This window comes from Nyctibius grandis, chromosome 5 (genome assembly GCF_013368605.1).
Source record: "Nyctibius grandis isolate bNycGra1 chromosome 5, bNycGra1.pri, whole genome shotgun sequence".
Classification (NCBI taxonomy): domain Eukaryota; kingdom Metazoa; phylum Chordata; class Aves; order Nyctibiiformes; family Nyctibiidae; genus Nyctibius; species Nyctibius grandis.
In genome coordinates, this window is record NC_090662.1 from 39,885,747 (window position 1) to 39,901,373 (window position 15,627).

Genomic DNA, 15,627 nt, shown 5'->3' on the forward strand with positions numbered 1-15,627 from the left:
AGTCTTCATTTCAAAAGCGTTTATCTGGTGCACTTTTTCCATAAAATTATAAATCACTATAACCAAAGCAAAGTGGCCATGATGCCTAACAGGAACAAGTGTATTGACCTGCAATTCTGTGACAGATTACCGCTGGTACTGACAAGAGTAATCTGCATTATATGCAGGTTTTAAATGGGTAGGATTTCTATATATAAAGGGGGCTTATAAGAAAGACGGAGAGAAACCTTTTACCAAGGCCTGTAGTGACAGAATAAGGGGCAACCGGTTTAAACTGAAAGAGATTGGACGTAAGGAAGAAACTTTTTATGATAAGGGTAGTGAGACACTGGAACAGGTTGCCCAGGGAAGCTGTGGATGCCCCCTCCCTGGAAGTGTTCAAGGCCAGGTTGGATGGGGCTCTGAGCAACCTGGTCTTGTGGAAGATGTCCCTGCCCATGGCTGGGAGGGTTGGACTAGATGAGCTTTAAAGGTCCTTTCCAACTCTTCCAATCCAAACCATTCTGTGATTCTATGGTTCTATGAAATCAGGGTTACATTCAGGATGAAAGCTGGGCTGGAAGAAAGTGAGGAGTCAGGCTAATACAATCAGAAAGGCATGTCAAAACAAAGGACTCATTGCTGCTGCCACTGTGGATCACCAGGCTAGATTTCTAGTTCAGTGAGTGTAAAGGTCATTAAATAAGATTTAGGATTTGGCAGTGGGCTGATTGTAAGGCTATTTCAGAAGGCCTGCTAAGGCAACTAGTTACATTTTGGTTTGGAGCAAGCAGAGGTCCATCAAATAAATTTTGAGTCAGGGTTAGAGAAAAGTTTAGTGTTCACAACGATAAAAAAATTGATCAAGAAAAAAAACAACGCTAAGATCCAGAGCAGGCTGCAGGGATGTGCATTGTTTTATAATCTATACTGTACTAGGTTCTCTCTCTGCTTTGGGTGGGTGAAGGTCACTGTGCTTTTGGCTATTGTTAGGATCATAGTGCTTGAAAATAGGCTGGCACATGCTTTACGAAGTTGTAAGGTCTAGCCTTCGAAAGGACTTACTTTCTCTTACTATGTAACCTGACTCCAGTCAGTCCACAGCTTTCCCTGATATATAAAATTCCCATGACTTGACAGTGCTGTTCACCTATCCATGTATAACCTGGTTACACAATACCGTCTCGCAGCTCATCGCAGAAGGTGACTGCTGGTCAGGACCACCCTTCCTCCCATGCCCTCTGAGGCACTAAACCGCCGGGCAGGGGTAACAGGCAGCTCTGGCCCACACCAGAACCACATGTATCAACACATGACATGTATTCATGTACACTCAACAGCTTGAAGTTGTTTGGCGCTCCTGAAATACCTTCGGTGCATATTAATTCTCTATTTTCAAAAGTCTTTGGAAGGTCTCGAGAGGAGGAGGAGCGCACACCGCGGAGCCCGGTGCCCTGAGCCGCTGGGGCGGCAGTCGCAGCCGCAGCCACGAAGGCAGCGGCACCGCCTGGACACCCCGGGAGGACGAGGCCGGGAGGACTCAGCTCTCGGCTCCAGGCGCCGAGCCGCCATGGGACAAGGATCTTCATGCGTTCACCGTGTACCTGAGGCTGTAAGGGCAACGGTCGGGGGGCTGTTGGGGCAGAGGCAGGTCACGGTACGGCGGCTCCAAGCCTCTTCAGCAGGGGACGCGTCCCCCGGCCGCGGGCGGAGGCCCCTCCCGCCCCAGCGGGCGCGGCTCCCGCTGTCGCCGCCGCCTCACGGCGGCCCCTGCCGGGGCCTCCGCCCGCGCCGGGCGGGATGCGGGGCGCTCGCAAGCGGCTGTGCTCCGCCTTGATCGTCGCTTACGGCCTCTTTTCCCTCTACGCGGCCTACACCGTCTTCCTCCGGCCCCGCCGCCCGGCGGCCCCCCGCCCTCCGCACCGGGACCGCCGCGGCCCGCGAGGTGAGAGCGGCGGCGGGGCCGCTCCGCGCCGTCCTGGCCGCGACCGGCGGCGCAACCCTCGGGGACGGGGGGCGGCGGGTTTCACGCGGGGCCGACGCGGTTTGTTAGCTCCTGCCTGCACCTGAGAGGCCTCGGCGCCCCCGGCGGGGGGGAGCGGCGCCGCCTCCCCGCGTTGTTGTCCCCGGCCTGGAAAGCCTGGGGCAGGCCGAGGGCAGCGCGTCGCCTCCCAGCGCCTGTGCTGGGGAGCGCCGCGGCGGGCGGGGCCCGGAGGCAGCCCCTCAGGGAGAGCGGGGCCGGGGCCGGGGCCGGGGCCGGGGCCGGGGCCGGGGCCGGGGCCGGGGCCAGGGCCAGGGCCGAGCCCCCCCCGCCGCCGGGCCTACGCTGGCGGCGGCCATTTCGCCGGTACGTTGTGAGGCACCGGGCCGCGGGCCCGGTGGCGGCGGGCGAGGCGGTGTGCCCGGCCCGGGGCGGCGGGAGGGTTGTCTTGAAATTCTGAATTCAAGAAAACTCGTAAGTTTTCTAAACTTGTAAATATGTTCTTTTTATGTAAATTACGCTTTTGGGTTTCTTAGATCATGTTGCGTTGGGAAATGAAGAGTGGAATCCGTGGGAAGGGGACGAGAGAAATGAACTGGTTGCTTCTCAGCAGAGATACGAAGCTAATCTTAAGATGATAAAAAATGCAAGAGCTCACCTAGAAGAAACCAGTCTTAGAGTACAGATTTGGGGCAAAGCAGCGATTGGTAAGAAGATGTATTCAATGTCTGTTAATCACTTAACTTTTCTGATATACCACTTCTCTCTGCTTTTTTTTTAATGACTGAAATTTGTGTATATGATTAAATAATGTGGATATCTGTACATGAAGAGCATTAAGGAAGTGGTAGCTGTTACTCAAAATTATGTTAATACCAATATAAGCGTAGTTAGACTCCAGTTTCTTTGTATCAGTTCTTTTCAAAGCTGTTTTTCACCTCTGTCAAAGAAAATGGTTCAAATGGCAGAGAAACAGAGTTACTTTTTGAATCCAATCTAGCCTACAATACAACACAAGGACAGGCCTCTTGGCTGTAACAGAATATTTATTTTTGTCACATTTATGCTTTGTGAAATAAAGCGTTGCACAGTGAGAAATAAGGCATTTTCTGTACTGCAGTACTACTGACGCTGATAAACTCAGAAATTCTGTTGTAGAAGACACCAAATCTCTACATAAACTGGGGGCCAAGGTCCTCTAAAGCTTTTTAATTACTGCTGAAGACATATAATTGTTCTTATTTTAGCTTTTTTGAAAATGTAAAATTTCCAGCTTCAGCTGAACTTCTATGTAGCATTGTAGAACATGTTGGTATATTACATGGTGATACATTCTATCACAAAAATTTGATGTGTTTCACAAAAGCTTAAGAGAACTATGCCTGTTGTTAAAATGATGATTAGTGTTTGTTCATTTTTAAGTTGTGGGTGTACCAGAAAGAGATGCTAATGTACGTGGTAGTGTGGTATATCTTCATCTACTGATATTTTGACAGCCAAAGAATCTTTTTAAATGCCCCAATGTGTGAAAAATTATTCTTAACTAATTCCAAGTCATTAGGGAATTTGGGAAACAATGTCCATATTGTATAGGAAGCTCTGATATTTTTTTCCCCAAGTTCTTGTGTTGTTATGCTTTTTCATTTCCCAGAAATACTTTTTTTTTTATTTGATAGGAGTGTAGAGTAGGCAAAATCTGTGCATTCAAATTCTCCATCATATCTTCATTTATGTAGGTCTTTACCTTTGGCAACATATTTTTGAAGGACACCTTCAGCCAGCTGATGTGACTGCACAGTGGAGAGAAGGAAGCCAAAAAGCAGGAAAAATATATTTCAGGTACTAGCTGCACAATGCTGACTTCAGTTGTGTTAACTTCAACAAATGATGCATTGGAAAGTTAAAGAACAGGATAAGATGTACAAGTGCATTATTCTGTTTATCTCAGAGTTGCATTTATTTTAATATCAGTTGCAAATACTTCAATTTTGTTATGTTTTGATAACTGAGGAATATGCACACAACTTCTCATTTGAAGTTATCACATGTTTATTCATGGAAACACATACTTGATAAAACCAGCAACTTCTAGCCCAAACATGTCGCTATTAAAAAATAGAAAACTAGGGAGTAATTTCATCTGCTGTTTTATGAAGATTTGTGTATTTGAAAGAATCATAAAATCTTAGAATTGTTAAGGTTGGAAAAGGCCTAAAAGATCATCAAGTCCAACCATCAACCCAGTGCCACCATGCCCACTAAACCACGTCCTGAAGCACCACATCTAGACGTTTTTTGGACACCTCCAAGGATGGTGACTCCACCACCTCCCTGGGCAGCCTGTTCCAATGCCTAATGACTCTTTCAGTGAAGAAATTCTTCCTAAGATCCAGCCTGAACCTTCCCTGGTGTAACTTGAGGCCATTTCCTCTCGTCCTATTGCTGGTTACCCAGGAGAAAAGACCAACCCCCACCTCACCACAACCTCCTATCAGGTAGCTGTAGACAGCAATAAGGTCTTCCCTCAGCTTCCTCTTCTGCAAACTAAACAACGCCAGTTCCCTCAGCCGCTCCTCATAAGACTTGTGTTCCAGACCCTTCACCAGCTTTGTTGCCCTTCTGTGGACACGCTCCAGCAGCTCAATGTCCTTCTTGTAGTGAGGGGCCCAAAACTGAACACAGTACTCAAGGTGCAGCCTCACCAGTGCTGAGTACAGGAGGACAATCACTTCCCTCGTCCTGCTGGCCACACTATTTCTGATACAAGCCAGGATGCCATTGGCCTTCTTGGCCACCTGGGCACACTGCTGGCTCATATTCAGCTGTCTGTCCACCAGCACCCCCAGGTCTTTTTCTGCCAGGCAGCTTTCCAGCCACTCTTCCCAAGCTTGTAGCATTGCATGGGGTTGTGACCGAAGTGCAGGACCCGGCACTCGGCCTTGTTGAACTCCATACAGTTGGCTTTGGCCCATTGATCCAGCCTGTCCAGATCTCTCTTCAGAGCCTTCCCACCCTCAGGCAGAACAACACTCCCACCCAGCTTGGTGTTGTCTGCAAACTTACTGAGGGTGCACTCAGTAAGTGCACTCGTCCCCTCGTGCAGAGGATCCCCTCGTCCAGATCATCAATAAAGATATTAAACAGTACTGTCCCCAAGACTGAGCCCTGGGGGACACCACTGATCACCAGCCGCCAACTGGATTTAACTCCGTTCACTAGCACTCTCTGGGCTCAGCTGTCCAGCCAGTTTTTTACCCAGCGAACAGTACTCTTGTCCAAGCCACGAGCTACCAGCTTCTCCAGGAGAATGCTGTGGGAGACTGTGTCAAAGGCTTTACTGAAGTCTAAGCAGACCACATCCACAGCCTTTCCCTCATCCGCTAGGCGTGTCACCTGGTCATAGAAGGAGATCAGGTTAAAAGGGGTTTTTAAGTGATAACAACTGTTTTTTATCACTTTGAATTGTTTATCAATCTGTCTGACTGTGTGCATGGTACAGGTATTAGAATCTTTTCAGTAATGCATACGTCACATTCGTAAGTGATGAAAAATGTTTTCTAGAAACACATGTAGGCTTGATTTAAACATAGCGATTATTAAAGAGTGTGTCTTACATCTAAGGAAATAGAGGAAATTACATACTCTTTAAAATAGCTGTATTCCTTGTTTGCAAGTGTAACCTGACCCTACAAGATTAGGGAATCAACTATGAATGATGCTACTGCATCTTGGTAGTCTCCTTGACAGAGCAATAGAGCTTTCCATTCATGGATTTGGAGAAAGCGTACAATACTTTCTTTGAATAGGGAGCAGTGCCTATAGTGTTACCTTGGTGGGAAGAGACTTCTTTGTTTCCAGAATTAGAATCTCAGAAGCTATAGCATCAATTACGCTCTACCAGATAGATTGTCTTCTTGGTGTGGACATGAGGATTTTTTTCAAGCCCTTGCTTTTCATATTTATAATATGAAAATAATTCACTGCACTTAATGAGTCTGTCACTTGACTGATTATGGTTATTTTCTCTCTGGTGTGCCTGTTTCAGATGAGTAATAACCTCACATGTTTCCTTAGGGTACGCATCTCTCAAAGACAGAGTTCTGTACTAGCATTTAAATATCTTCTTGTTATGTTTAGAGGAACCAGGGATAATAAGAGTCTTTATTTTAACCAACTTGGATGCTAGATCTTATAAAAATATAAAGTTTAAGTTTGGTACCAACATAACAGAGGTTGAAATTTGACAGGCTAGTAGCAACTTGTGCAAAGTATAGAAAATATGCAAAAGTAACTGTTATTTTAATGCTTAGAATTCTGAAATGAAATAGCTGAAGTTCTACTTTTTAGTCAAATTGGTAATGTTATTTCATAATTTTTTCTGAGGAAGAATTAGTACATGATTTTGGCTGCTCGCTGGTTATAAGATTTTCTGAAATTGTTGACTTTATTGCCTGGATGAGGTAAATTATCTCCATTTGATTACTAGATGAGGCTAGAGGGAACTAGCTGAGGTGACATATTTGGAGAATATGTGCTGCTGTGCAGTTTTTTGTGGTAAGTCTAATGATTGCTTAAACGTAGACCTCTCATGAATGTTTTTAAAGAATGTCAAATCTAAAGACACAAAAACACCAAAATACCACTTGAACACAGTTGCATGAATAAGCCCATTTCATATATTTATGATGGAGAATACACATATTTAATATAGATTTTGATAGCTTCAAGTTTCTGCCAAAGAAGTTGCCTAAAGAATACGGAAAGTATCAACTTCTACATGAAATGCAGGGACATTTATTTAAAAACATGGGTGGAGAAGGATGGCTGTGGATTTTAGTGACACGTTGGCACGTTCATACAAGAAGTAGGAGCGCAGGGTTTAGCACTTTCCTTGGCCTGAAGCAATTCACATCCTTCTCTCCTGTCATCTAGGAGGATGTTGTAGAGCAGGGAGTGCCAAACTTCTTATCTCATGTTGTTAAGTAAGAGCAGTCCTAAATTTCTGTTCCACTGTCACACCCTTTCTGTCTTAACATTCAGTGCTGCTTTCCCCCAGTCCCTGTTAGTCCCAGTTCTTCAGCAGTTCTTCAGTCCTTTTCTCCTGTGCAGCCATCTTGATTCATGCCAGAATGAAAGCATGTTAGTCAACAAAGTTAACCAGCAAAGATTTCTTTACCTGCCAGAGGATTCTGCCAAGGATAGCTTGTGGCAATGTAGTTTCCTTAATAGCCTTTGGTGAAGCTTTTTGAAAATCCAAATACACTATGTCTGCTGGATCCCCTTTATCTGTATTCTTATTGACACACTCATAGATCTCCATCAGATTAGTGAGACAGGATTACTCATTTCCAGCAGTGTTTATCCACGTAAGTGATCAGTGATCATACATTTTTATAAGATCCAGTGATCTTACTGTTTATTATACACTCTTCCAGAGAGGAAAGTCATACTTCTCTGCTCCAGAGTCCTCTCAAATTGTTTTTGTAGATGGGAGTGACACCGGCAGACCCCTTCTCATCAGGCACAGTGTCACTTCATGATGACAGCTGCATACCTTTGCCAGCAGTTCGGCAATTTTTGTATTTGTGTTCCTTGAGAACTCAAGTGAATGCCATCAAGGTCCAAATTGTCCATTTGATATAATACTTGGGGTGTTTTACCTTGTATTTCTTGATGAACAGAATGAGTTAGGTGTGGGAATCTTCTCTGCTATGACTTTGTCATCCCTTTTTCAACCCTTTTAAACTGTTGTCATCAAGTAGTCTCTCCAGTTCTGTAGTTGTCTTTTTGGTATATTTTTAATATATTTTGGTTTTCGTGTATTTAAAGAACCTTTACCTATCAGCCAGAACATCCTTTTACAAGGTGCTTTTCAAATTACTTTTTAGCCTTAATCTTCTGTTTGCATTTTGTCAGCAGTATTTTATGAGCTTAGCTGTCCTCCTCATTTGGGCAAGCTTTTAATTGTTTAATTGTTTAATGCTGAGCTTTGCCCTTTGACAGCCTCCCTAACTTTTCTATTTAATTGTATGGTTTTGAGGGTGTTGTGTTGTTTCCTTTCTGGATTGAGGCACACAACGTGCCTGAGCTTCTTTGAACAGCCTACAAGCTGCTTGCAAGCTCCTTGTTATTTGGGCTGCTCCTTTCAAAGTTCTTTTCTTTATTGTCTCATTTTTAAGTAATTCCTTTATTACATATTGAGTATCTATATGCTGGATGTATTTGGTATGTTCTCTCCTTCTGCAGTGTTAAACTTCATCATATTGGTATTACAGAGTAGCTGTCTGACTTACACCTTTGCAATTAGATCTGGAAGACCTAGTCTGGAATAGCGTTTTTTTCTATGAGTTCTAAGACTGGTAAGGAAAAACAAGGACTTTACAGGAAGCAAGTCATTTGTTGAGTTCAAAAATGTAATCTCCACGTATCATCCTGATGAGGCATTGATCTAGCCTACATGTGAGTAGTGAAAATCTCTTAGTGCTACTGTCTTAATTTTGCAGCTTCTGTAATCTGCTTTACAATTCCCAATCTCTGTTGTATTCCGACTGGGAGTTAGTAGTACAACCTTAGCACTATGTTTTTCTTATTCAAGTGTTTTTCTTATTCAAGTATGGGATTTCCATAGTGTTTCTTTTTTCCCCACTATAGTTTTATACTGTTAAACTTCTTGTTTTCCTGTAGGTCATTGCTTCCCCACCTGTACATCCTGTTATTCGTGTAAAGTTGATAGCCTCACAGCACTGTGTCCGTAGAGAAAACCCTTTGACCCCAGCTCTTTTTACAAAGTGATCATTGGATCAACTGTATATCCTGTTCACTATTTCAGGCATTCTGATGCTCAAGGTGTTCTCTCTTATGAATCCCAGTGATCTTTTCTCATTGTCTGTTAAACTTTGGATTTAAGTCTTGACCTGACGTTCATTCAACCTATTAAAAGTCTTGATTCCAAATCATGAGTCTCATGAATCTTGGCTCCAAAATATGCCACTCCCACTGATCCAGCAGCATGTCAGCTTAACTCAGGTTTAGAATATGCTTGCCTAAGGTCAGTCTGCTTCACGTATCCTCCCTGGAGCAGTTCTGCATCTTTTGCTGTGAATTTTCATTTCCTCATGAGGCACAATTGAACTGAAACTAGCTGTCAATCAGTACTTCATGAGGTAAAACTCATGCTCATTCTAAAATAAGTTTAGCTGGTAGCTGAAAAACTACAGTAATGTAGAAGACCTAGAATAGGTAACATTTCATTGACTCCTGAAAAAAAATTGCTATTTTTTTTCCCCTTCCCTCTTTCCCAAGCGGCGTAGATTCCTCTTAGTTCAGTCAACAGTCTGTTAACACAGGAGTTAACTGAAGAGCAGGAGCTGGCAAACACTGTTTTGCTTCATTGCAGTCTATAAATGGCTGTTGTCAGATAGTTGTAAATGATCAGTGATGTAATTATTTTGCTACGTGATTGAAATTCCTCTGTTAAATAAATACATTGTGCAAGATTAGAAATGCAATTTTCTACCTAAAATGTGTCTGCTAATTAGGCTTGTATCAAAGCCTGAAGTTTGACCTGGATCACACAAGCAACTTAAGTTTACATTTAGATATATACCTCTTGTGTTATAGATTCTACTCAGTATCAGATGATGCAGTCTTTTTTTTTTGGTCTAACCTTAACTTAACCAAATTGACAGAGAAAAGTAGTATGCTAGCCCAGCCAGTTTTCCCTCACAATGATACCTGGTTTAGTATACTCTTACAGATTTTTGGGAGGGCCTCTCTCTTGTTCTAATATTGTATTCCTTGGTTATTACTGGAATTAATAAAAAGTTTGACCTTTAGTGAGCATCAAAGCACATCCTTCTTTTAAAGTTGATTTACCCATATTTTGGTGTTTGAATATGGTAGTAATTCTGATTTATTGACAAAATACCTTATTTTCATTTAAGTCTAAATCTCCTCCTTTTTTTCTGAATAAAGATGAAGGCGGCTTTATTCCTGTGCTAGAGCTGTAGGTACTAACAACAGAAACGGTTACAGTTGCACAGCTACTTTGCAGTATATTGCATTTACTTTATTGAAGAAAAAAAATATCTCTGGAGTACAGACTGTGTAGTTAGGATGTTTAGAGGATTAAGGTCAATAATCTGCCTTAAGGGTGTTTACTGTTTGTATTTTGGTTTTCACAGCTTCATCACTGGTCCATCTGTAGTTCCTGGCTACTTCTCAGTTGAAGCTGAAAATGTTGTGCTAGTTCTGAATGGAAGAGAAAAAGCAAAGATCACTTACGCCACTCAGTGGTTGCATTACACCCAAACGTTAATTCAGACTCACAAAATACAGCATGTAGCGGTTGTGCTGCTTGGAAATGAGCAGTGCAACAATGAATGGATTCAACCCTACCTGAAAAGACACGGAGGATTTGTAAATCTACTCTTTGTTACTTATGACTATGCATTGGTAAATGAAGAAGATATTTTCCAGTGGCCTTTGGGAGTAGCTACGTAAGTGCTATAGACACAAATTACAATTAAAACTTAATTGTTATGCATGAGGTGTGGAAAATAAGTCTGAATGTTACTACAATTATAGTAAGTAAATTGTAGAACATCATCCTATTCATGATTTTATAAATCAAGCGTTGGAATCTTTGGAAATTGCATTTAGCAGTAAAAATTGTAACAGAGAAAAAGAATGTTAGGATTTAGGGAGCTTTAAAAAAAATGAACCTGTGTCTGGTGGGGTGTTCTGTTTGTTTAGTTTTTCTTCAGTAGACTTGCTCTTGAGATTTATTGTGACTGCTGATATAACATGTACCAGTGACATGGGAATTTAAAAGGTATTTATGTAATTAGGTTCCAACTACTGCTTGTTTAGGAAAGGAAAGGGATGGTATTGTGGTACTTTTTTTTAAGCCCTGTTGTGGGTCTCAAAAGGAAATTTTATGCCTCACATTTGGAAGTAGTATACTGTAGTATCACAGCAATGTAGTCTGACTTAACTGCTTACTCACAAAAATGTTTTTGTTATACTTACGGCTCAAACTATATGGAGAAGATAAATGTTTGGTTCAGTTAGATGTATTTTTTTCCAGCTTACTCCTTATTAACAGAGTTAATGGTGTTTTAGTACTTGTCAGGGTAATATAAAATGAAAAGAATACAGAATTATTTTCATGTCTTGTGTTGAATTTGAATTCAATATCCTGTATTGAGCCAGTTGGCAAACTGTATGGAGTTTTTATACATAGCTTGAACTTGCTCATAGTGCCATTGAAATACACTAAATTTTTCTTCTTCATAGTATCAGAGAATTGATGGCATTGGAAGTTTCTAAGCAAAAAAGAAATGGAGCCTTGAGATGCCAAGATTAAGATGAAAGATAACAGAAAGCAACAACAGTTGAAACAGTAAACCAGGGTGCAAAGCTGGGTGGAGAAAGATACGTCAGGTATCAGAATGAGGTTTTGCAGCCATTGCACACCAACAGTTGTAAAAATTGTAGTTAAAGGTATGCAAATTTGCCAGATTTTCCCAGTGAAAGAGGGAAAGATGTAGAATCCTGCAAAAATATTTGGCATGAAGAAAAAGTGTTTTTCTGAGAGTAAATTAATATTGATCACGTAGAAGGACTAGGAAAGGACTGTTCCATCAAAATTTGGGAAAGTGAAGAAAGTGAATATGTCTTTAGAGAACTATTAATAGCAATGAAGAAATCATTGTGAAATAAAGTAGAGACTACCTTTGAAACCAGTAAAGAATTGGGATCAGGGTATAGTTTTTCTTACAAAAAAAACCCAACCGGGAAGTAGAACAGTGATTCATCAAAAATAATAACATTAGAAGGAATTCTGTCATAATTTGAGAATGCAAAGGAGCAGAAACTTTTTTAACATTCATCTGTTCCAGAAAAAATATTAACTTTCTGTAATGAAAAAAGCTAGTGCCAGCCCTTCAGCTGAAGCAGTGTTTCACTAGCTGTCATGCTCACCAAAATAAGTAACGTAAGATTTGAGGAATCAGTCAAAAAAAAAAAAAAAAGCCTAATGTGACGAAAACGTGTCTAGAAGGATGGCATACATTTTACATTGGATCCCAGGACTTGCATTGGTTTTGTTGAGTCCAAAAACACAAGTTAAAATAGCTTGTATGATAAGCTATTTAGTAGCCAAAAGATTAGCTTAATGAAGTCCACCCAGATCAAAGTGACATTTTTCCTTTGAGAGGTTACCAGTGATATTTTCAGTTGATAAGCATGCCCAGAGATTAAGATAGATAGCTGAGACTTAAACTCCATAGTTACCATTAACCTGGCCATTTCAGTCAAAACTAGTGGTTGTGTCGAGAACAGTTGCTTTTGAAAAAGCATGTTTCTCAAGGACATTTCGTAACATGCACACATAATATCTCTGATGTCGAAAGAAGACATAAGTATTCTGGAATGTCTCTGAAGAGAGTGGTGGGGACAAAAGGAATAAAGACCAGCTTTTAGGACAGGGCTTGCACTGGTTTGCTCTTGGGTCTGTCTGTAGTTATAGCTGTGGATTGGCGAGAAATGCGTGGGTTTAGTCTTAGAATCTGCTGCAGTAAAGATGAAATGATGCAAAATGTTTTTTTCTTTGACATAAAACATACCGGTATCTAATGTGTACATTGTTTTTACAGCTACAGAAATTTTCCAGTTGTAGAACCCAGCTGGTCAATGCTACATGATCCAAGATCCTATCCATGTAATTTCTTAGGAACAGTTTATAAGAACTCTTCTAGGGAAACCCTAATGGAAATTCTGAAGCAGGATGGGCTTGATAAACTTTGCTGGATTGCAGCCAGAGAACAGTAAGACTTTCATTTACTTTGGGAAAATATTCAGACTTTTTTGCGTAGCTCATTATTACCAATCCTTTCCTGAGTGTTAAAAAATAGTACAAAAAAGTAACTATTCGTCATTAAAAGAGCGAACATTGTCAAGACTCTTTATATAGGTCTTCATAACATAATGGCCTTTCTGTTGCTATATTTAAATAAAGCAGATTTTTAAATACATAGAAAAATCTCCTATGTATGCTACATATAAAGACCATCTGTTTTTTCTTGTATACATTTGATTATGGTGGGAGAAGAAATGTTTGTCTTGCACCTTGTGTGTGTTAATGTCTCACTAGAAGAAAAAGACAGCTGTATTTTCTTGTGTTCCATGTAAGAGAGTGGATTTAATCTGTACGGCATGGCTCTTTTTTATTTCAAGTAGGGAGAACAGATCTTTTGACTAACAGGAATAGAGTTCTGATTGTATTTCTTAATTTTGCCAAGCAACACCTGTAAAATGTTTGATAGCAGGCACAGCAGTGCTTAAAAAGACTTCAGCTACCCTGATGAAAAATCTCAGGAGATGAATTTTATCTGTGACATAAACTCTTACCTCACAGATGTTCTGAGGCACTTCAGCTACATGGATTCAAGTTAATGGATTGCTTTACACCCTAACTTTTGAAGAGCAAACCTCTACTGATTTAAAGTATTTGAGGCCAAAAAAAATCATTAAAAAGTCCATCGAGTGTCTCCCTGTATGTCTATTTCTGAACTCTGCTGTGAAGTAAATTGACATATGCACTGTCCAAGTCATGCAGAAGATTTAAAATGGTGTTTCAATTTGCCTCTTACACTTCTAAGTATTAATAATTTCCTAAAAGAACCGTATCTGAAGTGTTACAATCTGGTTTTAACAGTGACACTTTCAATAAATTTTTAAAAGACTCTTTAAGAATAGTTAAGACTAAAAGTAAAAGCTTATTGATTGTGTGTGTAATACAAAATTTTCACATTGATAGCATTTTCAGTTTTATAAATAATTTAAATTAAAGCATGTCTCTATTTTTTCATTGCAGCGCCTGTGGGAAAACATTAATTTTCAATCCCTTTACTTTCTTAGGTGGCAGCCTCAAGAAACAAATGAAAGTTTCAAAAACTATCAAGATGCCTTGCTACAGAGTGATTTGACATTGTGCCCAATGGGAATAAATACAGAATGCTATAGAATTTATGAAGCTTGTTCATATGGATCTCTGCCTGTTATAGAAGATGTAATGACACCGGGTGATTGCGGAAATTCATCAATGTACCACAGTGCTCCGTTACAATTACTAAAAACCATGGGGGCTCCATTTATCTTTATTAAAAACTGGAAAGAACTTCCTGCTGTTCTAGAGAAAGAAAAAAAAATGAGCTTACAAGAAAAGATTCAGAGGAGAAAAAAGCTTATAGAATGGTATCAAAACTTCAAAGCATGGATGAGACAGAAATTCATTAATACTTTGGAAAATTCATTTTTGCCCAGTGATAAAGGATAACTTGTCCCTTTTGAAAATCTAGAATAGATTGAAAGCTTCATTTCCATTAACTTTCTGAGGAAGTTTTTATACAAAAGAAATCTCACAGGGCAGGTGCATTCCTTTTGAAGTCAACAGAATTGCACTAGCTTGGCCAAGAGCTATGTTTGGCCCTCCATCCTTAACAATTTTCAGAGAGGTTTTTGACTTAGCAGGATGGTAGTCTGTAAGGATGACAACAATTTTATTACTGTTTTTACAATTTCCATGTTGGTGTGTGACCTGATACTTTTTTTTAGGAGAATATCTTTCAGCATGTGAACTTGTTAAAATCCAACATGATTACAACAGTTGTGTTTGAAGAAAAGAGAAGAATGAAAGCTGTACGGTACAGAGTAATTTATTATGTAGACTAAAGAAGAAAAGTATGATTATAGCAAAATTGCCAGGTTTAGCACAATCATTAAGATACATCCTGGTAAGTGCTTGTTTTGAGAATGTGAACTGTTTACTTGATTAACATTTCATTTCCAAGAAAGTGGCCATAAAGCTAATTAAACACTGTGGAATAAAAACATATTTCAAGGTAAAAATAGAGAACTCTTTCTTAGAAATATTTCATGGCAATGTATTTGCCCTTTAATGTCAGATATCAAAATTGCTTTCTTTCATTTCTGTCTAGTCTTGGGACATACCTTTCTGCAGTTCTGCTGCGGGAGCATTCATTACCTGCAGTTGCAGCTGCATGTTCTGAACACCAGGCCTTAAACATGAATTGGCTCATAGCTTATCTGATTTCTCAAAATCTGCTGAAACTTGTCAACTCCAAAAGATGGCAGAAGTGTAATATTGCATGTTTATGATACTACATTTACAGCAAACAGTTTCAATGGTTTTTGTTAAATACAGCCAAAGGGATCTGTTACTGTTCTCGTGCATCAGAAATGAGTGTGTGGTATTATCTTCGGTCTGTTTGGCCGAGTGGTGATACTGCATACACAAACTGGCATTCCGAAGGTAGTGTATTAGCCAGTTTTCTGTCATTAAATATCAGTGTGCCATGTGGGTTCATTCTCATGCAGGAATTCAGAAGCCCTTGCAGCTGTACTGCTCAGTAATATTCATTTGTGTAATGATACTATCTGGTTGTGGAGTATGTGTTTTTTTCAGTTTTCTTGCATTCTTTCTGTGTAATAAAACACAACAAAACAAAAAAAAAACCACAAACCCACAAACAACCAAAACATGGAAACACTGTGTTTTAGTTTGCTGACAGTGGATGATACTCACAGTGGATGATACTCACAGTGGCTGGTCTGGAATAAGGTATGTTTCAGAACACCTGTAT

General features: G+C 40.5%; 1 protein-coding gene across 3 annotated transcripts; it reads left to right on the top strand.

Moving 5' to 3' along the window:
* The first annotated feature begins 1,719 nt into the window (after positions 1-1,719).
* On the top strand, positions 1,720-15,420 carry RXYLT1 (ribitol xylosyltransferase 1). 3 transcript variants are annotated; one of them, XM_068402135.1, is made up of 6 exons: positions 1,720-1,924; positions 2,497-2,667; positions 3,697-3,799; positions 10,144-10,458; positions 12,619-12,789; positions 13,883-15,420. In XM_068402135.1, the coding sequence occupies exons 1-6, from the start codon at positions 1,780-1,782 to the stop codon at positions 14,298-14,300; spliced, it is 1,323 nt and encodes a 440-aa protein (XP_068258236.1). In that variant the 5' UTR covers positions 1,720-1,779; the 3' UTR covers positions 14,301-15,420. The 3 variants fall into 3 exon arrangements, with proteins under 3 accessions (XP_068258236.1, XP_068258238.1, XP_068258237.1); XM_068402137.1 differs by lacking the exons at positions 1,720-1,924; positions 2,497-2,667; positions 3,697-3,799; positions 10,144-10,458 and adding an exon at positions 11,265-11,404; XM_068402136.1 differs by lacking the exons at positions 1,720-1,924; positions 2,497-2,667; positions 3,697-3,799; positions 10,144-10,458 and adding an exon at positions 11,401-11,464.
* Positions 15,421-15,627: the final 207 nt, after the last annotated feature.